The sequence below is a fragment of the Syngnathus floridae genome, chromosome 6, assembly GCF_059516105.1.
Source record: "Syngnathus floridae isolate MCC-2025c chromosome 6, RoL_Sflo_1.0, whole genome shotgun sequence".
NCBI classification, from domain to species: domain Eukaryota; kingdom Metazoa; phylum Chordata; class Actinopteri; order Syngnathiformes; family Syngnathidae; genus Syngnathus; species Syngnathus floridae.
In genome coordinates, this window is record NC_142418.1 from 3,001,214 (window position 1) to 3,024,398 (window position 23,185).

The 23,185-nt window shown below is 46.1% G+C and overlaps 2 protein-coding genes across 2 annotated transcripts; both read left to right on the forward strand.

Moving 5' to 3' along the window:
- Nucleotides 1–7,187: 7,187 nt before the first annotated feature.
- Nucleotides 7,188–7,981, forward strand: LOC148395942 (janus kinase and microtubule-interacting protein 1-like). Its single transcript, XM_088378392.1, has 2 exons — nucleotides 7,188–7,445; nucleotides 7,695–7,981. The coding sequence occupies exons 1-2, from the start codon at nucleotides 7,188–7,190 to the stop codon at nucleotides 7,812–7,814; spliced, it is 378 nt and encodes a 125-aa protein (XP_088234518.1). The 3' UTR covers nucleotides 7,815–7,981.
- A 2,220-nt stretch (nucleotides 7,982–10,201) lies between these two features.
- LOC148395943 (janus kinase and microtubule-interacting protein 3-like) lies at nucleotides 10,202–12,578 on the forward strand. The gene is made up of 11 exons (XM_088378393.1): nucleotides 10,202–10,327; nucleotides 10,538–10,600; nucleotides 10,680–10,778; nucleotides 10,868–10,966; nucleotides 11,048–11,101; nucleotides 11,222–11,287; nucleotides 11,346–11,414; nucleotides 11,491–11,568; nucleotides 11,625–11,858; nucleotides 11,938–12,063; nucleotides 12,432–12,578. Exons 1-9 carry the CDS (start codon nucleotides 10,202–10,204, stop codon nucleotides 11,790–11,792), a joined length of 822 nt encoding a protein of 273 aa, XP_088234519.1. The 3' UTR covers nucleotides 11,793–11,858; nucleotides 11,938–12,063; nucleotides 12,432–12,578.
- Nucleotides 12,579–23,185: the final 10,607 nt, after the last annotated feature.

A 23,185-nucleotide genomic window follows, 5' to 3' on the forward strand; every position in this document is an offset into this window, starting at 1 on the left:
AAATGTGCTCCTCCCGTCACTCTGGTTGGGTGCGCATAGTAAAAAGTGCTCTTGGCAGCTAGAGAGTGCCGCCTTGACCACTGCGCATGAAGAAATAAGCACCTGCAACGTTTGGTTTAGGTTTTAGGTGCATTTTTAATTTTATTGCTTGAATCGCATTTTCTCGACGAGCTGAGCACGTTTTCTGAAATGTGCTCCTCCCGTCACTCTGGTTGGGTGCGCACAGTAAAAAGTGCTCCTGGCAGCTAGGGAGTGCCGCGTTGACCACTGCGCATGAAGATATAAGCACCTGCAACGTTTGGTTTAGGTTTTGGGTGCATTTTTAATTTTATTGCTTAAATCGCATTTTCTCGACGAGCTGAGCACGTTTTCTGAAATGTGCTCCTCCCGTCACTCTGGTTGGGTGCGCACAGTAAAAAGTGCTCCTTACAGCTAGGGAGTGCCGCGTTGACCACTGCGCATGAAGAAATAAGCACCTGCAACGTTTGGTTTAGGTTTTAGGTGCATTTTTAATTTTATTGCTTAAATCGCATTTTCTCGACAAGCTGAGCACGTTTTCTGAAATGTGCTTCTCCTGTCGCTCTGGTTGGGTGCACACAGTAAAAAGAGCTCCTGGCAGCTAGGGAGTGCCGCGTTGACCACTGCGCACGAAGAAAAAAGCACCTGCAACGTTTGGTTTAGGTTTTAGGTGCATTTTTAATTTTATTGCTTAAATCGAATTCTCTCGACGAGCTGAGCACGTTTTCTGAAATGTGCTCCTCCCGTCGCTCTGGTTGGGTGCGCGTAGTAAAAAGTCCTCCTGGCAGCTAGAGAGTGCCGCGTTGACAGCTGCGCATGAATAAATAAGCACCTGCAACGTTTGGTTTAGGTTTTAGGTGCATTTTTAATTTTATTGCTTAAATCGCATTTTCTCGACGAGCTGAGCACGTTTTCTGAAATGTGCTCCTCCCGTCACTCTGGTTGGGTGCGCACAGTAAAAAGTGCTCCTGGCAGCTAGGGAGTGCCGCGTTGACCACTGCGCATGAAGAAATAAGCACCTGCAACGTTTGGTTTAGGTTTTGGGTGCATTTTTAAATTTATTGCTTAAATCGCATTTTCTCGACGAGCTGAGCACGTTTTCTGAAATGTGCTCCTCCCGTCACTCTGGTAGGGTGTGCATAGTAAAAAGTTCTCTTGGCAGCTAGAGAGTGCCGCGTTGACCACTGCGCATGAAGAAATAAGCACCTGCAACGTTTGGTTTAGGTTTTAGGTGCATTTTTAATTTTATTGCTTAAATCGCATTTTCTCGACGAGCTGAGCACGTTTTCTGAAATATGCTCCTCCCGTCGCTCTGGTTGTGCGCGCATAGTAAAAAGTGCTCTTGGCAGCTAGAGAGTGCCGCGTTGACCACTGCGCATGAAGAAATAAGCACCTGCAACGTTTGGTTTAGGTTTTAGGTGCATTTTTAATTTTTTTGCTTAAATCGCATTTTCTCGACGAGCTGAGCACGTTTTCTGAAATGTGCTCCTCCCGTCGCTCTGGTTGTGCGCGCATAGTAAAAAGTGCTCTTGGCAGCTAGAGAGTGCCGCGTTGACATCTGCGCATGAAGAAATAACCACCTGCAACGTTTGGTTTAGGTTTTGGGTGCATTTTTAATTTTATTCTTTAAATCGCATTTTCTCGACGAGCTGAGCACGTTTTCTGAAATGTGCTCCTCCCGTCACTCTGGTTGGGTCCGCACAGTAAAAAGTGCTCCTGGCAGCTAGGGAGTGCCGCGTTGACCACTGCGCATGAAGAAATAAGCACCTGCAACGTTTGGTTTAGGTTTTAGGTGCATTTTTAATTTTATTGCTTAAATCGCATTTTCTCGACAAGCTGAGCACGTTTTCTGAAATGTGCTCCTCCCGTCGCTCTGGTTGGGTGCGCACAGTAAAAAGAGCTCCTGGCAGCTAGGGAGTGCCGCGTTGACCACTGCGCACGAAGAAATAAGCACCTGCAACGTTTGGTTTAGGTTTTAGGTGCATTTTTAATTTTATTGCTTAAATCGCATTTCTCGACAAGCTGAGCACGTTTTCTGAAATGTGCTCCTCCCGTCACTCTGGTTGGGTCCGCACAGTAAAAACTGCTCCTGGCAGCTAGGGAGTGCCGCGTTGACCACTGCGCATGAAGAAATAAGCACCTGCAACGTTTGGTTTAGGTTTTAGGTGCATTTTTAATTTTGTTGCTTAAATCGCATTTTCTCGACAAGCTGAGCACGTTTTCTGAAATGTGCTCCTCCCGTCGCTCTGGTTGGGTGCGCACAGTAAAAAGAGCTCCTGGCAGCTAGGGAGTGCCGCGTTGACCACTGCGCACGAAGAAATAAGCACCTGCAACGTTTGGTTTAGGTTTTAGGTGCATTTTTAATTTTATTGCTTAAATCGCATTTTCTCGACGAGCTGAGCACGTTTTCTGAAATGTGCTCCTCCCGTCACTCTGGTTGGGTGCGCACAGTAAAAAGTGCTCCTGGCAGCTAGGGAGTGCCGCGTTGACCACTGCGCATGAAGAAATAAGCACCTGCAACGTTTGGTTTAGGTTTTAGGTGCATTTTTAATTTTATTGCTTGAATCGCATTTTCTCGACGAGCTGAGCACGTTTTCTGAAATGTGCTCCTCCCGTCACTCTGGTTGGGTGCGCACAGTAAAAAGTGCTCCTGGCAGCTAGGGAGTGCCGCGTTGACCACTGCGCATGAAGAAATAAGCACCTGCAACGTTTGGTTTAGGTTTTGGGTGCATTTTTAATTTTATTGCTTAAATCGCATTTTCTCGACGAGCTGAGCACGTTTTCTCAAATGTGCTCCTCCCGTCACTCTGGTTGGGTGCGCACAGTAAAAAGTGCTCCTTACAGCTAGGGAGTGCCGCGTTGACCACTGCGCATGAAGAAATAAGCACCTGCAACGTTTGGTTTAGGTTTTAGGTGCATTTTCAATTTTATTGCTTAAATCGCATTTTCTCGACAAGCTGAGCACGTTTTCTGAAATGTGCTTCTCCTGTCGCTCTGGTTGGGTGCACACAGTAAAAAGAGCTCCTGGCAGCTAGGGAGTGCCGCGTTGACCACTGCGCACGAAGAAAAAAGCACCTGCAACGTTTGGTTTAGGTTTTAGGTGCATTTTTAATTTTATTGCTTAAATCGAATTCTCTCGACGAGCTGAGCACGTTTTCTGAAATGTGCTCCTCCCGTCGCGCTGGTTGGGTGCGCGTAGTCAAAAGTCCTCCTGGCAGCTAGAGAGTGCCGCGTTGACAGCTGCGCATGAATAAATAAGCACCTGCAACGTTTGGTTTAGGTTTTAGGTGCATTTTTAATTTTACTGCTTAAATCGCATTTTCTCGACAAGCTGAGCACGTTTTCTGAAATGTGCTCCTCCCGTCGCTCTGGTTGGGCGGGCATAGTAAAAAGTGCTCCTGGCAGCTAGAGAGTGCCGCGTTGACCACTGCGCATGAAGAAATAAGCACCTGCAACGTTTGGTTTAGGTTTTAGGTGCATTTTTAATTTTATTGCTTAAATCGCATTTTCTCGACGAGCTGAGCACGTTTTCTGAAATGTGCTCCTCCCGTCGCTCTGGTTGTTTGCGCGTAGTAAAAAGTGCTCCTGGCAGCTAGGAAGTGCCGCGTTGACCACTGCGCATGACGAAATAAGCACCTGCAACGTTTGGTTTAGGTTTTACGTGCGTTTTTAATTTTATTGCTTAAATGGCATTTTCTCGACGAGCTGAGCACGTTTTCTGAAATGTGCTTCTCCCGTCGCTCTGGTTGGGTGCGCGTAGTAAAAAGTGCTCCTGGCAGCTAGAGAGTGCCGCGTTGACCACTGCGCATGAAGAAATAAGCACCTGCAACGTTTGGTTTAGGTTTTAGGTGCATTTTTAATTTTATTGCTTAAATCGCATTTTCTCGACGAGCTGAGCACGTTTTCTGAAATGTGCTCCTCCCGTTGCTCTGGTTGGGTGCGCAAAGTAAAAAGAGCTCCTGGCAGCTAGGGAGTGCCGCGTTGACCACTGCGCATGAAGAAATAAGCACCTGCAACGTTTGGTTTAGGTTTTGGGTGCATTTTTAATTTTATTGCTTAAATCGCATTTTCTCGACGAGCTGAGCACGTTTTCTGAAATGTGCTCCTCCCGTCACTCTGGTTGGGTCCGCACAGTAAAAAGTGCTCCTGGCAGCTAGGGAGTGCCGCGTTGACCACTGCGCATGAAGAAATAAGCACCTGCAACGTTTGGTTTAGGTTTTAGGTGCATTTTTAATTTTATTGCTTATATCGCATTTTCTCGACAAGCTGAGCACGTTTTCTGAAATGTGTTCCTCCCGTCGCTCTGGTTGGGTGCGCACAGTAAAAAGAGCTCCTGGCAGCTAGGGGATACCGCGTTGACCACTGCGCACGAAGAAATAAGCACCTGCAACGTTTGGTTTAGGTTTTAGGTGCATTTTTAATTTTATTGCTTAAATCGCATTTTCTCGACGAGCTGAGCACGTTTTCTGAAATATGCCCCTCCCGTCACTCTGGTTGGGTGTGCATAGTAAAAAGTGCTCTTGGCGGCTAGAGAGTGCCGAGTTGACCACTGCGCATGAAGATTCGACCATCCGCAGCGTTTGGTTTAGGTTTTCGGTGCATTTTTAATTTTATTGCTTAAATCGCATTTTCTCGACGAGCTGAGCACGTTTTCTGAATTGTGCTCCTCCCGTCACTCTGCTTGGGTTGGCATAGTAAAAAGTCCTCTTGGCGGCTAGAGAGTGCCGAGTTGACCACTGCGCATGAAGAAATGACCATCTGCAGCGTTTGGTTTAGGTTTTAGGTGCATTTTTAATTTTATTGCTTTAATCGCATTTTATCGACGAGCTGAGCACGTTTTCTGAAGTGTGCCCCTCCCGTCACTGGTTGGGTTGGCATAGTAAAAGGTGCTCTTTGTGGCTAGAGAGTGACGAGTTGACCACTGCGCATGAAGAAATGACCATCTGCAGCGTTTGGTTTAGATTTTGGGTGCATTTTTTATTTTATTGGTTAAATCGCATTTTCTCGACGAGCTGAGCACGTTTTCTGAATTGTGCTCCTCCTGTCACTCTGGTTAGGTTGGCATAGTAAAAAGTACTCTTGGGGGCTTTAGAGTGCCGAGTTGACCACTGCGCATGAAGAAATGGCCATCTGCAGCGTTTGGTTTAGGTTTTAGGTGCATTTTTAATTTAATTGCTTAAATCGCATTTTCTCCACGAGCTGAGCACGTTTTCTGAATTGTGCCCCTCCCGTCACTCTGGTTGGGTTGGCACAGTAAAAAGTGCTCTTGGCGGCTAGAGAGTGCCGAGTTGACCACTGCGCATGAAGAAATGACCATCTGCAGTGTTTGGTTTAGGTTTTAGGTGCATTTTTAATTGTATTGCTTAAATTGCATTTTCTCGACGATATACATATATATATATATATATATATATGTATATTATATACAAGGAAAGCAGCCACAGCCAAATACCTCCATCGAGTAAGGCAAGTCCTAAGAAGTCAGCTCAATGGCAAGAACAAGTCCCTAGCCATTAACAGCTACGCCCTACCAGTAATCAGGTACCCTGCAGGAATCATACGGTGGCCAAAGGAAGATATACAGACCACAGATATCAAGACACGGAAGCTCCTAACCATGCATGGAGGGTTCCATCCCAAGTCCAGCACCCTGAGACTGTACACTAGCCGTAAAGAAGGAGGCCGAGGACTAGCGAGCGTGAGAGCCACTATCCAAGATGAAACATCCAAGATCCATAAGTACATCAGGGATAAGGCCCCAACGGATGACGTGCTCAGTGAATGTCTCAGACAATGGGCATCAAAGGAAGATGAGGTGCTGGAGGGACCATCATGGGAGGACAAGCCCCTACATGGGATGTACCACCGAAACATAGCTGAAGTAGCTGATATCCAGAAATCCTACCAATGGCTAGAAAGAGCTGGTCTGAAGGACAGCACAGAGGCACTGATCCTGGCTGCACAAGAACAGGCCTTGAGCACCAGAGCAATAGAGGCCCAAATCTACCACACCAGACAAGACCCCAGGTGTAGATTGTGCAAAGAAGGTCCTGAGACAGTCCAGCACATAACTGCAGGGTGTAAGATGCTGGCAGGTAAAGCATACATGGAGCGCCATAACCAAGTAGCTGGAATAGTGTACAGGAACATCTGTGCAGAGTATGGACTGGAAGTCCCAAGATCCAAGTGGGAAACACCTCCAAAGGTGGTAGAGAATGACCAAGCCAAGATCCTCTGGGACTTCCAGATCCAGACAGACAGAATGGTAATGGCGAACCAACCAGACATTGTGGTGGTGGACAAAGAGCAGAGGAAAGCCGTTGTGGTTGACATAGCCATCCCAAATGATGGTAACATTAGGAAAAAGGAACATGAGAAACTTGAGAAATATCAAGGGCTCAGAGAAGAGCTGGAGAAGACCTGGAGAGTTAAGACTTCAGTGGTACCTGTGGTCATTGGAGCACTAGGGGCAGTAACCCCCAAACTGGAGGAGTGGCTGAAACAGATCCCAGGAAAAACATCTGACATCTCAGTCCAGAAAAGTGCAGAACCCTCAAGCTCCCAGGCCTCTGGTAGAGGACCCGAGCTTGAAGGGAAAAAGAGACCACCCACGGGGGGTGAGGAAAAGTTTTTTTTTTTATATATATATATATATATTTTTTTTTTTTTCGTAGGATATGTTACTTCTATTCAACTGCAATATCACGACTTTGTTGTAAGTAAATTTCGTTTTGTATGCACCATGTGCAGACAAGATGACAATAAAGTTTGTCTAAGTCTAAGTCATGTCAGGTCAGCTGTCTGGAGAGAGAGAGAAGTCAGGAACTGCGGGCGGAGCACCACCGTGCCACCGCCGCCATGACGGAACTCAAAAGCAAACTCCATGAGGTGAAGCAGAAAGAGTTAACCGTTACCAGGGAGACATTACTGTGGCAGCATGAAATGGAGCCGATGAGAGTGATCAAAATGAAAGATGGAGAGATCCAGCGACTGAATGCCTTGGTCTTCAGCCTGAGGGACGGCTCCATGGACAAGGTGATCCGCTCAATCCGTGTCTGACTATCCGCACGCCACGTTGGGCTCCGATCCGGCCGCTACTGTATTGTGTAGCTTGTCCCCAGTAAGCGGCGCGGCGCTCCGTTGCGGTCTCATCGGCCCGGTGTGGCGCAATGTCTGCTCAGGTGAGGAGCGGGGGCGCTTTGCTGGCGGAGGTGGAGGAGACGCGGCGGTGTCGGGAGACCGAGCGGTGTCGCCTCCACCAGGAGCTTCAGGAGCAACGAGGGGCAAAGAGGAGCGCGGAAGAAGCCCTGGCAGCGGCCCAGCAGGCCTGGCAGTTCCGAGCGGCCGAGCTCCGATCGGCTCATCACCAGCATCGGGAGGAGCTGAGCCGAACCAAGAGAGACTGCGAGAGGGAGATCCGCCGACTGGTAGGACTGATCAGATGCGCGGTGCGTGGCTATGTTCCCAATTTCGTTGTATACCTGCAGTGCAATGACACCTAAGGTATTCTATTCTATTCTATTTCACAAGATGAAAACGTCCTGTTGCTCGCTTCGCTTTTGTCACAGCAAAGGTGTTCTAGTCGATTCAATAAAAAAATTGGCCGGTTGCTCTCTTTGTTTTTGTCACAAATGAGTTTGCCCGCCTGCCTGAGCGCTCCTCGTTTGTACATCCAGATGGATGAGATCAAGCTGAAAGACAGAGCGGTTAGTGTTTTGGATAAAGCCCTGGGGCCGGCCACGTCCACTGCCTTCAGCTGCAGACTCAGGCTACCGAGCAGCAGATCGCTGCCCTGAGGGATTCCCAAAGGGCGGGCCTAAACTACCCTGGAAGTGGGGTCAACGCCGCTACTAGCAATCCTCTTCATAGCGTAAGCCACCTCATCACACACTTGCAGTACGCATGACTTAGTTCGTTGCTGGAGGAAGGTAGCACAAAAACAGTTTTGAACTTTGAACGAGTGGTTGTGTGTGTGTGTTGCGGGGTGTTTTCAGTCTCAGGAGGATTGGGACACGCGAAGGTTTCATCTGAAAATCGCTGAGCTCAGCGCAGTCATCAGGAAACTGGAGGATCGAAACGCCCTGCTTTCTGAAGAGCGCAACGAACTGGTAATTTATTGACGGCACGCTTGAAAGTTTGCGCTACGTTTGATGCGCGCCATCCAGCGAGGCACCCATTGCGCTTGCTTATTAGTTGAGCGGCGCGGCGAGTCGGTTGCCTGGTAGATGTCTTTTATTGCGAGCCAAAACCACGATTCCGTTCAAACCGATGCAAAAGGAATGGATACGTTCTGGCTCGCGTGTTGTGCGTCTTTCACATCCCGCACTTCATGCTTGCAGCTAAAGCGTCTGAGAGAAACGGAAAGCCAGTTTCTGCCACTCCTGTACAAAAATAAATGCCTTAGCAGGAAGAATGAAGAACTCTCGCTGGTGCTGTGTCGCCTTGAAAACAAAGTGCGGTTTGTCACCCAGGAGAACGAGGAGATGGCAAGGTTGGTAAGTCGACGCGGACAACGGCGGCGTGCCAACAGAGTCCACTGCATTTGTGTTCCACGGAGAAGGCCTAGTTCGCTCAATGACCTGGACCGAGGTTGCGGCCAGCAGGACGGTGAAATGGAGCTCCTTCAAGTTGTGGAGCAGCGGCACATCATCGACGACTTGTCCAAGGTCTTCAGGCAGGCGACTCGGTGCATGTACGGCAGCGCCGCGCTCGCTCGCTGTCACCAGGAAACCTTTTCCGTCCAAAGCTTGGCCGGCGGCCGCCATCCAAAAAATTGGCCCCTTAAAATCCGACCTTTAAACCAGGAGCATTGTGCGCACGCGTTTGAACACGCTTTAGACTTGTATTGCCGTTTTCAGCAGTTCAAAGCTCCCGTTTTGTCAGCGCCTTTGCCACTCGCTGTGCGCTGAAAACGACGGACTCGCCCGGCTGCTCAGCCCGTCAACCATGAGCCGCGAGCGCGACGTCATTGTCCGTAGGCAGCTAGTGGCAAAATGCACCCTGTTAGAGTTGCGCTCGCTCCAACTTATTTTGCAAGAACCACACGGGAGACAAGTAAGTTCTTTTGGACACCTGCAGGTGGAGAGTGCATCCGTTGTACGAATGAAGTCTGACTCTCTGCTCCTGCACGAGCATTTCTATTAAGAGAAACAGGGTGGGGGTAAGAGTGGATTGAATAGAGAAAGCCCTTGACCTCTAGTCAAAACATAGCAAGGGGTGTTTTACGACTTTGTGTAGGAAGGGATAAGCTATAGGGATAAATAAGGGATGAATAATATTATTTAGTACAGGTTGCAGTCAAAGCAACATAATCATACGATAAAGATAATCTGGAAAACCCTGACACACCCTGTAGTTGTCACTTTTGGAAAAGACGAGTGTCCCTCCAATCATCGCCGGTGACGTATTTTTCAGGCTCTGGAGACAGGAGCTCATGTCAGAAATGTCATTGTGAGTCGCGTTTGTTTCTGCGCCGGAGCCGTTCGTTCCCTTTGCATCCAAAGAATCTCAAAGGCGGCTTATTTGTGTCGACAGGAGAGAGATTTGCTGCTACGATACCGACGTTGAGAATCTCTGAGGAGGAAACGGAGCGTGAGGTCCTGCAAGGTGAGTCTGTTTGTTTGCGGCTGCTTGGTGTTGCGCAAGATGAAATGGCCTTTTTCCCGTTATCGTTCCTCTCGTCGATTCATCGTGAGGTGTCGCTTCAGTTTGTTCAGAGAGATGTTTGCTTCAGCGCCCGCAGGTCATCGAAACATTTTACGGCTACGACGAAGATGTGTTGGTGGACTCGGACGGATCATCCTTGTCTTTTCACACCGACAGAATCCCCGACACGGAACCCGAAGAGGTAGCCCGCCATTTCTGCGAGCGTATTGGCGCCAAACATTCATCTTCAGCCTGGAATCGGACTCGTCTTTGCGTCGCGGGTGCTTTGTCGCCGGTCTGACTGATTCTGGTACTAGTGCTGTGTTGCAGGGGTGTGTGCATGAGGAGGCGGAGCTTCGCTACTGCCAGCTGACGCAAGAATATCAAGCGCTGCAACGAGCCTACGCTCTGCTAGCCCAGACCAGCGGAGGAGACTACGACGCCGAGAAGGAGATCAAGGTGGCGCCCCTTCCCGCAGCCCTCGGCCGGGTCCCAACATCCCCGTTCTCACCCAGCCTCGGGTGTTCTCTGGTCTGAAATGAGGAGGAGGAGGAGGGAGGCTCCCTCCTCCTCCTTTCAGACCAGAGAAAAGCTGATGGTAGAAATGGGTCACTATCAAAGCAGAGTAGCAGATCTGGAGTCAGCGCTGAAGCAACAAGGACAGGTAAGCTCATCAATGAGCACACCTTTTTCTCAGACAAAATAGCTACATTTTTCAGTCACTCATTCGTCTGGCATTACTGGACCAACCCCCCCCCCGAACGTGGCTGGGAAAATGCGGAGAAAAGCGAATGTCATTTTCCAGTCAACCAAAGAATTTGTGGATGAAAATGACACAACATTCCAAAGCTGCCCACGCGTTTGTCTCTTCTAGAATGTCAAGTGGGTGGAGGAGAAGCAGCTGCTGCGTCAGAGCAATCAGCAGTTGGCCGAAAAGGTGACGGAAAGAAAGGCGGAGTCGCTTGGCGTCACACCCGTCGGGAAGCCCCGCAGATGAGGTCTGACTGTCTTTTCAGGTCAGGCGGATGGAGGCGAAAGAAGTGCGTCTGAAAGAGCACATCCAGGATATCCGAGACCAAAACGAACTGCTTGAGTTCCCCATCCTGGAGCTGGAGGTGGGAAGACTCGCACAAGCGTGTTGAGGCCAGAGATGTGACAGACAGACGGACGGACGGACGGACGGATGCATGCCTCTGCCTTTCAGGAGAGGGAGTGGCGCTCCCCCGTCTTGAAGTTTCTGCAAGTCCGTTTCCCAGACGGCCTCAGCCCTTTGCAGATCTACTGCGAGGCCGAGGGCGTGAGCGTACGTAAGGCGTCCCTCGCAACCCTAACCTTAACCCGAGGTCCCAGAGCACCTTACATTGCTCCTTGCGTCTTTCCCCAGTACATCGTCATCAGTGATCTGATGAAGAAGCTGGACATCCTGGGCGATAACGCCGTAAGTGTATGTCGAACTCCTTATGTTCGCACTCCACGAGACTCGGCGGCTCAAATGTGACTTTTGGAAGGCTTTGCGCTGAAAGAAGCTTGTTGACGCTGTACCTTTGGGCTCTTGCAGAATCTCACCAACGAGGAGCAGGTGGTCGTGATTCACGCCAGGACCCTTCTCACCCTAGCCGAGAAGGTAACGTGCACGTCCATGCACGCTCTCGCATTCTGCTTAGCAGCAGCCTTTTCCTCAGTGGTTAGAATCCATCAAAGTGACCAAGTCAGCACTTCAACAGAAGATGTTGGACATTGAAAGTGAGAAGGTTGACAGACACGCGACATCAGCCAAGGGGAACTCTGGCAATGTGCCCCAACAATTCTGACCTTGAGCTGTGCTAGGATATGTTCTGCAAGCAGAAGGGCTACCTGGATGAAGAGTTGGACTTCAGGAAGCGTTCCATGGACCAGGCTCATAAGGTAAACCGCCCTCAAATCTCCCGCCGGACCACTGATGGACAAGGATTGCGGCTCAGAGGATCCTGGAGCTGGAGGCCATGTTGTACGAGGCGCTACCGCAGCGGGACTGCCCCGCCACGGACGGCGAAAAAGCCAGCCACGCTGGCGTGAATGACGTGCTGACGGCGGATCGGAGAGAAGAGCTTAGGAGCGCCGTGGACCAATGGAAGCGAGCCCTGATGTGAGAGTTGAGGGAGCGCGACGCTAGCATCCTCCAAGAGAGAATGGATCTGCTGCACAGCGCGCAACCGGTAAGGGCCCAAAGCCAGCCCGGCACTTACTTGCACGCTTACTGGCTGTTGAAGGCCACTTTCCATTTGTCCGTCCTAGAGGAACAAAGAGCTGAAAGAATTCATCGAAGCTCAGGAGAGACAAATCAAACAATTGGAGGAGAAGTTTCTGTTTCTCTTTCTATTCTTCTCCTTGGCCTTCATTCTGTGGCCCTAACACCAGCTGGTGAGTGAGCTCCAGCGGCACCGCACTCGACACCTCCGATAGACTGCCAGCCGGTCTCAGACGTTGGCAGACGCTCCGATGCCGACGTATACCCCCGCCACGGTGACAGAGGCACGGCGTCACATCGGCGCTCATCCAATCAGAAGGCAGGAAAGGCAAATTCACATTCAGGGCACTCTTGAACCAGAAGAGAGCACCACAAAAAACGTTTGTTGCCCCAAACGCGCACTAAAAAGGGTCAGAATAACAAGAGTCCCACCGGCCAGCCAGGGCCACCTGTCCATCCATTTCTTCAGGGGGGAAAAAAATTGGAGTCACCGGTGAGTACATTTTGCATTTAGCTCTGCTTTTCTGCTTCTGTCTTGAAGTGTGTGGCATCCTGCGACCAAAGATTCAGCCAACCCCAAAGCGGTTGACCTCAACGTCCCACCACCATGCCTACCAGAGCAGGTGACGTGATGCTTTGGACATCCTTCCGTCTCAGATGCCCAAAAGTACTCTTTGCCACATCTGCGGAAATAAATAGGGTTAAAGGTTGAGTGAAGGGCCCTCGTTTTAAACTACTTTTTTGAAAAGGAGTGGGAACAAGTAAGACGTATTTAATTTATTTAATAAAGTTAAGGTTAAAGTCCCAATGATTGTCACACACACAACTGGGTGCGGTGAAATTTGTGTCTGCATTTAACCCATCCCCAAAGGGAGCAGTGGGCAGCAGCGGTGCCGCGCCCGGGAATTATTTTGTGATCTAACCCCCCAATTCCAACCCTTAATGCTGAGTGCCAAGCAGGGAGGCAGTGGGTCGCATTTTTATAGTCTTTGGTATGACCCAGCCAGGGTTTGAACCCACAACCTTCCAGTCTCAGGGCGGACACTCTACCACTAGGCCACTGAGCTGGTACAATGATGGGAAGTAGTAAGTCTTATTAAATTTATTTAATCTATTTTTCTTCCCAGGCAAAATTTGATGTGCTGCAATTCCAAATTTCCAAAGTGAATGAAGGAATGAAGTCCTTTAAATTATGATTTTGTATAAATACTAGGCATAGACACAAAATCTACGGCACAAAATGGGCAGACTTTACTTGTTTGAAAAGGACTGGTTACAAGACAGACTTTTTTAATTTATTTAATGGGAAGAAGACTTATTCAGTTTAATTGATCTATTTTTGTTCCCTGGCAAAATTCGATTTGCTGCAATTCCAAATTTCCAAAGTGAATGAAGGAATTAAGTCGTTTAACCAGCTCAGCTCAGTGGCCTAGTGGTGGAGTGTCCGCCCTGAGACTGGAAGGTTGTGGGTTCAAACCCTGGCCGGGTCAGACCAAAGACTATAAAAATGGGACCCGTTGCCTCCCTGCTTGGCACTCAGCATTAAGGGTTGAAATTGGGGGGTTAGATCACCAAATGATTTCCGGGCGCGGCACCGCTGCTGCCCACTGCTCCCTTCGGGAATGGGTTAAATGCAGAGACAAATTTCACCGCACCCAGTTGCGTGTGTGACAATCATTGGGACTTTAACTTTAAATTATGATTTTGTATAAATACGAGGCATAGACACAAAATCTACGGCACAAAATGGGCAGACTTTACTTGTTTGAAGAGGACTGGTTACAAGACAGACTTTTCTGATTTATTTAATGGGAAGAAGACTTGTTTAGTTTATTTAATCTATTTTTGTTCCCTGGCAAAATTGGATTTGCTGAAATTGTATTTTGCCAAATCTTGATTTGAGACCTGATAGGAAGTATTAAACGCTTAGTTAAATCGATAGACGTTGGTAATAAGAGTGAGTAACGTTGGTTGAACCGATGAATGAATGTTGAAAGCAATTTAAATTGTGACTTTGTATAAATACTAGATATTAACAGAACATCTACTGCGCAAAATGGGCAGAGTTTCCTTGTTTGAGAAGGAGTGGCTTATTTAAGACTAAGATTTATTTAATCTGTTTGTTCCCAGGCAAAATTGGATGTGATGCAATTCCAAATTTCACCACATGATGGTGCCCAATTTTGACTTCATAGGACATATTAAACACTTAGCTTGTTATTATGTTCAAGGTAATCAGATTTGTTTATTATTCTAATGGCCTTTTCAAAACTATTCCGGATTACTACTTTGGATCTATTCTACATTACTTGGCAACAACATACTCTGTAACAGATTAGGCAGTATAATCACATATGTTAACTTGACAGTGCCCACACTCAATCTACAGTGGAAAATTTACAACCAACAAACACCGTGGAACCTAAAGGAATTGAATTAAACATTAACATTTCGCCTCGACCAATATTCACACGTACAACGCAACGCGGCTACACTTCTGCTACGGTTAGCACCTCAGCTACACGTTGCTATTATAGTGAACGCTAGCGACATCGACAACTTTAGTCAAACTACACAAATGTAAATCTCCTTAAACACAATGAGTGTTACTTACCGTGTACGCTCTGGACGGTCCAGTTGCAAGCAGAAAATAAAAATATTTCTCTTGTTAATCGTCGATGTTACCATCCGCTGTGTCTTGTTTGTCATCATCGCCGTTTTCCTACTTCCTGTTGCGAGCCACACCCACGGATTTAAATTTTGGCGGAAGTTCCGCCCATTGGCTGCCTTCCGATTAGCTGTTTGAAAAATGGGCGTTGTCAGGCCAAGTTCAGCTGCGCTCTGATTGGTCAGACTGAATTTGGGCTGAGGTAGGAGGCGGGCAAAGTGGCACTTAGGTTTTAGTTTTTGAAGGCACTTTTCACTCTTGAGGTGAGCGTGCGTTGCTCTTCTGTCACTGCCATAGTCACAAGTCTTTGGTCGAGTGGTAACGTTAGTACCTCTGGTACGATGGAACAAGTGTTCGAGACCTGCCCTTGGACTATACTGTGTCAATTTTCTCTCACTTCTGCATAAAGTTTGTAGCTTGTTTTTTTTTGGGGGGGGGGGGTTCAATTTGCTTGTTAAATACTGCTTCACGATTCGCTGACGCATCAAAAAGTAGGTGCGGCAATGAGAATGAAATCCGATTGGTTGGGAAGGGGGCACGGTTATGCAGCCGAGGGGTCCTGTGATCGGTGGGATGTAAAGTAGGCGTCAACGTCACGTCCGCGTCACGTGACCACGACGAGGCAGACGTCATATAGCAACCGCTGTTTTGTTTAGTAGACTTACAGTTGTTATGCATTGACATGATGGCGCACACTCCAAATAGATTTAAATAAATTAAATAATTCTTCTGCCCACTCCCTTTTAAACGAGTTAACTCTCCCCGCGGATTTGAATTCCGGCGGAAGTTCCGCCCATCGACGTCACGTCTGTCACGTGACCACAACGTGGCAGATGTCATATAGCAACCGCTGTTTTGTTTAGTAGATTTACAGTTGTTATGCATTGACATAATGGTGTGCACTCAAAATAAATTTAAATAAATTAAATATTTCTTCTGCCCACTCCCTTTTAAACAAGTTAACTCTGCCCACGGATTTGAATTTCGGCAGAAGTTCCACCCATTGACGTCTTGTCTGCGTCACGTGACCACGACGTAGCGACGTCATATAGTCACCGCTGTTTTGATCAGCAGACTTAGTTATTATGCGTTGACATAATGGCGCACTGGTTAGCATGTCCACCTCTTAAGCATGATGTTGCGGGTTCGACTCCTGATCAATGTTAGCATGGAGTGAGCTGAAGTGCATGGTGCTGAATATTTGAATCTTTGAAATGCGCTGAGGTCTGACATATCAGGTAGAATGGTTTGCCATCACGTTCAACAAAAAATAGAAACTTTCCCACTCTCATAAAAACGTCCTGTGTTCAGCTACATATTTTCGTTTTGCTGTGCATCTTTTCCCTGCCATTTTGAGAGCCCAATTGACACTAATAGTTTACTGGAATGTGTTTGCCCATCCCTATAGGATCCAAGGAGCATCCCTATTTGTGAAAAAACTAACAGTCTCACCGGCCGTAGCAATAGGCCACGCCGCCGCTTTACAGAATTGTAATGCGTTGTATCCATTCACCAGAATCAATATGAAGACTTTCTCCATTCCTCAAAACTCAAGAATCTGCCATCAGGATAACCTTTTCCTCGGACATATCCCTGAACAAATTGTAATAGCCCTATTAAATCACAACAGTTTCATGGGACGGAGAGATTTAAACCCGTTTAATTTTTTGCATTATAACATAGAGTACTTGGCACTTCGTCACGAAGGTCGACAAATACCTGCCAAAGCTTTTCAGCCCAATTTCGAAGCTGGGATATGTACACGTGAATTTCTTAATTTATACACAGCAACAGGCCGTTTTTTGGAAGATCTACCTCTTTGTATCGATCAACAGGATTTTAGTCAAGGCTACTCACTTTTTGTCTTCAATTTAAGTCAGGCAGATGATTCTGGGGCTTTGACATCCATAAACAACGGCGTTTTACGCCTCGATTTACGTTTCCGAACGCCATTACCACACACAGCAACTCGTATTGTATACGCTGCATACAATTCCCTTATTGAGATTAACGCCAAGAGGGAAGTATTGATGGACTATTATTAACGCTATGAACGGTCGTGAATTGGACTTGATTATTACTCGGATGCAAAGAACCTTATTTGGAGGTCTTTTCGCATCGGATGAGTTAGCTGACGTCAGAGACCCGCCTCCAAAATATTTCATTGTCAACACTCATCCAAGACATCTACCCGGGGAGCACTGGCTCGCTTTGACTTTAGAATCGGACGGTTCAGCCACATTCTTTGATCCTTTTGGTCTGCCACCGGATAGTCCATATTACCCGTCAAGTATATACAGATTTTTGAAGAAGCATTCTAAACGGGTCGAATATCAGAAAGGCCAGCTGCAACACGAGCTGACAGACACCTGCGGTCAACACTGCGTGTAGTATTTAAGCCAACGTGGGTGGGGGCTCACCTATCATGAAGTGATGACTCATTACAATCCCGATCCTCTCCATAACGACGCCATGGTTAGTGAGTTTGTTAAAAAATGTCGAAGGCCAGACCGGATGTGCGGCGGGCAAACATCATGTTCATTGCATAAATTTAAAAAATGTCATCGTCTGAAACCGTGTTAATGTTTTATAAAATCTCTTTTATTCAATAAACATTGTTACAGAGAGTTACAGAGTCATGCGTTGTTTTTTTTTCACGAACAATAATAGAGTATCTATCGTCTAATAACTAACCCATTTTACTACCGGCAATGTCCTCTTTCTTTTTCTTTTATTCATCAAGCTTACATCTTCTACATAAGAAACATCCTCATCTCCACCTCTAGCGTATTTTAAACGTTTAAAATCTGCACGAGCCAAACAATGCTTGTTTCCGGTAAGTTTAATCGGGCCAGCGTTCGGAGAAATTCACTCCATCCAACCGGGTGGTCGTTGATTTTTTTCCCACTCACACACAAATGTCTCAACAAATCGCTCATATGGGAGCCTTTGACAGTTTTTCCTCTAAAAATAAATTCACTTAACGGCGTCCAGCTTACATCTTCTGGCGACAGTCTTTTCAGCACATAGCTGGCGTTGCGTCGGAAACGTGGACCTATGGCGTCCAAAATATCCCCATAATGTTCACCTGTCATCTCATCTGTCGTCTTTCTTTCACCCCCCTCATTGGCTTCGTTGCGAATCGTAATGGGAATTTGCTCGAAGTCTTTTTGTTTGACCAACCCCATGTAACGCTGCATTAAGGTTTGATAAATTTTGATCTTTTCATATTGATTTAAATTTTTATTATCCAAAACCTGTTTCATCTCTTCATCCAAAGAATACTCGGCTGTATCACGGATGGTCGGAGCGGGTCGATTCAGCCTCTCGAGCTGATAAGGTGAAATCAGGAGCATTTTCTGAGTCGTTTTCAAACTCATTTTATGATTTGTTCATAAAACCACTAATGACACTTCCGAGAACAGGTGCAAAAGCGGCCAGTAACGGCAATATAAAACCACCTTTCTGAACTAACACAGCTCTTTTCTTCTTCAAAGTATTTTTCTCATCAGCCAAAAAGCGGATATTTTTCTTTTGCTTTTTAAGTCTCTTGTAAAGTTTTGATTTTAAGGGTACATGTCTTTTAAGAAGATTTAGAGCAATCTCACATAATGCTTTCACTAAACTACTAGGACTTCTGAGTAGCAAATGCTTACGTTTGGCTGGTTTGGATGTAAACAAAGATTTGAGTAACGGAGCATTTGTTTTTAAAAGCTTCGTCATCGTTTTATTGTTTGGGGATATAAATGACAGGCCACTGGTTATGTAGTACACCTGTACGTAGTCTATATTGTTCTGGGCATGAAGGTGTCAAATCTACCAGTAAATACGCATGCGGCTCTCTTAGAAATTCCGTTTTTTCTCAGGAACATTACGGATTGAGTTGATGTATGGAATCTCACATAAACCGACCTCCCATGAACCTTTTAAATCGATATGATGCGCCAGTTCAGTTTTGAATTCATAGAGGCTGTTTTCGCTAAAAAGATGCATACTCGCATTTGACGCTAATGTTACGTAGAATTCTCTCTGGCCTTCACCCATCTTGTAATTTTCACAGAATGGCCGTTTTATCGAACGTCAAATGTTTTTCATACTCTTTGCGGGTACCCAACTGTCGAATTTGGCCGGCCACCCAACCCAATGGACTCGGGACTCGCGTTTGCCTGACACGGTGCGTGATTTAAGAATTTTCTGTATGCGAAAATTTTTATTTTTTTTAATTTTTCCTTTTTGTAATTCCGCTTCGTAAAAGCTGCCTTCTATAGGCATACCGTCCAAGTCCTATATTTTATAGACGGGAGGAACGCGATGGAGACGTTTTGTTATTCTGAATATTTCGTCTGTGTAACTCTGCAAATAACCCTTCTCAAAAATCCCTCTTAGTTTGGAAAGCCGCACAGTTTCACCTGGAGCGAACCGGAACTTGTCCCCGCGTGGAAAAGGGTTGTTTGTATACAGGTTGGTGAAAACAATATGTTCATTATCCTCGTTTACGGCATTTGGTGTCATTTTTATACTACTATGAAAACTGTAATTATAACTGACAATAAAATCCTGAATTACATCAATGTAGCGTTGCGTGTTCTTAACTGTGAAATACCTCCACATGTGCGTCTTCAACGTTTTGTTGAATCGCTCAACGATTTGCGCATTTGTATTGGAAGACGTTGCAAAATGTGTAATATTGTGCTGTCTCATTAATTTCTGGAAATGTTTGTTAAAAAACTCCGCCCCTTTATCTGTTTGAACGCGTAATGGCGAACCGCTAACTGATGAGACATCTTCAAATGCTTTGGTGACCTGCGTACCTGTTTTAGCTTTCAAAACACGTACATATGCACGTTTCGAGAAAATATCGATTACGGTTAGTAAATATTTATATCCATCATTGTAGCGTGCTAGTGATTGCATATCGCATAAATCTGCTTGGAATTGTCTCATAGGACCTCAAAGAAAAACTTTATTTCTAGGAAAAGTTATTCTGGCTGGTTTGTGTAAAGTGTAAGCATCTTGATTGGATAAAAAAGCTTTCACTTTTTTAATGTTAGTGTTTTTACAGCTAACAGCCGCTGTTCTGTGTAGGGGTGTCTCTCCCCCAAAACTAGCTGGACTCTTAGCACTATAATAGAGTTTTTGAAGACATCTCTCGCCACCCATTGTTAGGTAAGTTCTGCTGGATATCAGAGTGTGACGCTGTTAATAAAACAAACAGGTATGATATCTTGTGATTTTTAATTGAATAAACACAGAGAAACAATCGTTTTTCTGGACTAGTTTATTACGGAAAAAAAAGAAAAAAATCAACTAGTTCTTAAAAACATTACTAATAAGTAGAAACAGGTATAAAACACACAGCAGTAAAATTAAAAACATGGTAAAAAAAGAAATTCAACATGGTAAAAAAAAAAAGTTTTTTCTACAACCCTAAGGTTTAACATAACGCAGGAATGAAGATAACATAGATGGTGTTACTTTGGACCCTATTAGAGTTTTAAACTTCTTTAGCTGCTCCCCGGTTATACCTAGAAACACTGTTAGGATAGTTACCAGTTGGGCCCACATTTTTTTCACAATATTTCCAATTGTGTCTTTCCAAACGTTCTAAAAAAGAGCGCGACTTCGCTGTTACTCAACACAATGTCACGAGCTTCTTGTTTTATCATACGGAGCCGCGCAAAGATCTTGCACTCGTGAGCTAGGTCGTGTAGAATGGCAGAAACAGTATTGCGAATGTTTCTAAGAGATGCTGAGGTTTTAAAATAGAAAAGCATTGTCGACAACGTATGGAGGAAGTCGGCATTGCACAACTCAGCCGTCACTGCTTCATAATTCGCATAGAAATAAAAGCTTCAATCCTCAATAAACAAACATGTATGATGCATCTGGCTAAGGTCGTCAAGAGCACATCCGTCACATTTTATTTTAGCATGCTTCATTAAGGCATCATACAAAAGATGAGCGACGATCAGTTTCAGGCGTATGTAATCTTCAATCACCAGCCATTTAAGAGGCTCTACCGTCATATTATATTCTGCGTCCTGTTGTGTGTTGATTCTCACAGGTGTCGACGTCATCGTAGGAACGATGCCAAACTCAAGGTCCAGCGAGGGGTAATTGGTAACGGTCGTGTCGTCCGTCTCCTCAAAATCACCGGGCGCCTCTATCTCTGAATTGAACATGAATCTTATATCTGCAGCAGACAAGCAGGGCAAATCCATGCCATTTTCAGGATAGCGTGCGCATGCGTCATCAAACTGCTCGATGGCTCGCGATGAGGACCACGGTTCATGCTGCTGCTGCTGTTGCTGCTGCTGCTGTTGCTGCTCCACCGTGCTTGGTAGGTTGTACCCCGAGGTTTCAGGGGTTTCAAACCCGTCAAACGTTGATGACAAAGCTCCATAGAGCGAATCGGGTTGCAGATCGTCGAGGCAGATCGGTGACATGCGTTCGCTCGGGTCGGGAGTAGGCAATGGAAGAATCTCAAACCTTTCCACCCCTGTCGCTGGCGTTGGTCCCGGTCGTTCAGCCGCCGTGCTTGGCCGTGGTGCCGCTATGAAGGCCGTGTCCGCATCATCTGTCTCTGCACCAGAGTTGTCAGGGCTGGACCAGAATGTGATGCCAGGCCCATGTTCCATAGGTACAAAACTTGGTAAAAGTCATCTGGCGAGGATTTTTTGAGCCATCTTCTTTCTCTGATGTATAGACAGAGCTCTTGTGTGTGAAAGAGGAGTCTGCAAGTCCGCTCTTATACATTTTAGATAGTTATGCTAATGACTACAACCCCACCTTTCTGTGACTGTAGGTGAGAAAAAGAGGGGGGCAAGGAGGCTACTGTGCTGAGGAGGGCCAGGGGTGGGTAGTTTAAAGTTATTTTTTTTAGTAAGGGTTAATCTAAAGTCAGTTTACATTTCACTCCGACAACGTTTGTCCAGACACGGCTTGATAGGAAAAGTCCCGTAATACTCTCACCAAATGCTTGCATCCGTTCATACCACTCTGTCAATGGTATATTCAGTATTGTCTGGAAAACTCCACATTCGCTATTAAACACTTCTAGCGTTAGATCCATTAGATCGATTAGCTCTCCATCTTCTGTCCCATCAACAGTTTGAGGAGAAACTTTAAGCCGGAAAAAACATCTTCCGCTGGCTGTAATTCTTGAAATCCAAGCTACATTCAGCTCACCTTCTAATCCGTATTCATTGAGAAATTCAGTCAAAACCTCAGGCAGGAGTTGATTTAAAACACCCCAGTCATTTGAGTTCAACGTACCATACGCACCAGCCTGCTCATAGTTGCTGTTGTTGTTGTTGTTTGATCCAGAGCTCTCTTGATTTCTCATAAAGAAAGACAACTCACCAGTCTCGTAAAAAAAATTAAATCCCCATAGAGTCTCCGGTGTTAGATGCCAGCTCTGCTCAAGTTTTTCTGTAGGCCTCTGTTGCATACGCTTTAGATACATTTGTTTCTTCCTAGGGGCATCTAACGAGCCATCATGGCCTTTACGACAAAGATGGATACTGACCGGCGTTTCTGCTATCATGATTTGAGCTTCAGGTTTGCAGTTTAACACCACAGCTTTAGCTTAGCTCTTTTCTGTGAACTAGCAGCACAATACTCTGGCGTAATATACCAACAGGTCCAGCCTCTCTCAAACCACACCTCTGTGTATCACGTGTTTTTTTTAATCAGGATATGTTTTAAACTTAGACAACCTTCATAAAAACAGAGGCCTTTATCTGTCTCCCTCCAAAATTAAACGATTCCAGCAGGCTCTACCTCATCAGATATCTTTGGCACCAATAACGCCGACTCCACTATTGTTTGTCAAATTACATGCGACTCTCTTTCAGATAACTTTGGCACCATGCTGACGACACTTAAATGATTTTCTCAACAAAACCCCCCTTGATCCTCTAAACTATTGTTTGTCAAATTACATGAGACTCTCTTTCAGATAACTTTGGTTAAACTATTGTTTGTCAAATTACATGCGACTCTCTTTCAGATAACTTTGGCACCTATAATGCCGACTCTCACGACCCCTCACACTGACAAACACCCCTCCCCTTCTCTTTCTCAACAAAACGGCCCCCCTTCAACCCACACGTACTGGCTGGTAGCAAAGCTAGCTCAGATGCTGCACCTGTTTTGATTCATAAAAATACATGCCCATACATATCCACATCTAAAAATGGCACCAGCAAACCAAAATGGCGATAGTCAAAGATGGCGCTGTCACGACTGGCGCCATCTTGATGCCCCCAACCCCTCCCCAATCCAAAATGGGGTGATTTAAGATACCATAACAAGTCATGAAAAGGTCATAAAATTTTATGACCCCTAACTCATTTGCATATGAATCGACATCAAGGCCTAGTACCTTCTTCATTTCTCTCTAAAGTGATCAAAAGACCTAGCATTGGGATCACTGATGGTGTTGGGAGCCATTCTCTTGACTTCTGTCTAAAAAGCGTAGGTCCATTTCCCTCCTTGTGTCTCTATGTGCCAGGTAATTGACTGAAGATTAGTCCACAGGGTAGTTCACCACTTGCCCAAGGTCAACTGGGTTTGGCTCCGTGCAGAAAATGGATGGATGGATGGATGGATGGATGGATGGATGG

Bases quoted from the DNA above. Each gene is read 5' to 3' on its own strand.
- LOC148395942 (XM_088378392.1), top strand. From the start codon at position 7,188: ATGTCTGCTCAGGTGAGGAGCGGGGGCGCTTTGCTGGCGGAGGTGGAG. The intron at 7,446-7,694 runs GTAGGACTGATC...TTGTACATCCAG, and splicing joins AGAGGGAGATCCGCCGACTG to ATGGATGAGATCAAGCTGAA.
- LOC148395943 (XM_088378393.1), top strand. From the start codon at position 10,202: ATGAGGAGGAGGAGGAGGGAGGCTCCCTCCTCCTCCTTTCAGACCAGA. The intron at 10,328-10,537 runs GTAAGCTCATCA...TGTCTCTTCTAG, and splicing joins CGCTGAAGCAACAAGGACAG to AATGTCAAGTGGGTGGAGGA. The intron at 10,967-11,047 runs GTACGTAAGGCG...GTCTTTCCCCAG, and splicing joins GCGAGGCCGAGGGCGTGAGC to TACATCGTCATCAGTGATCT.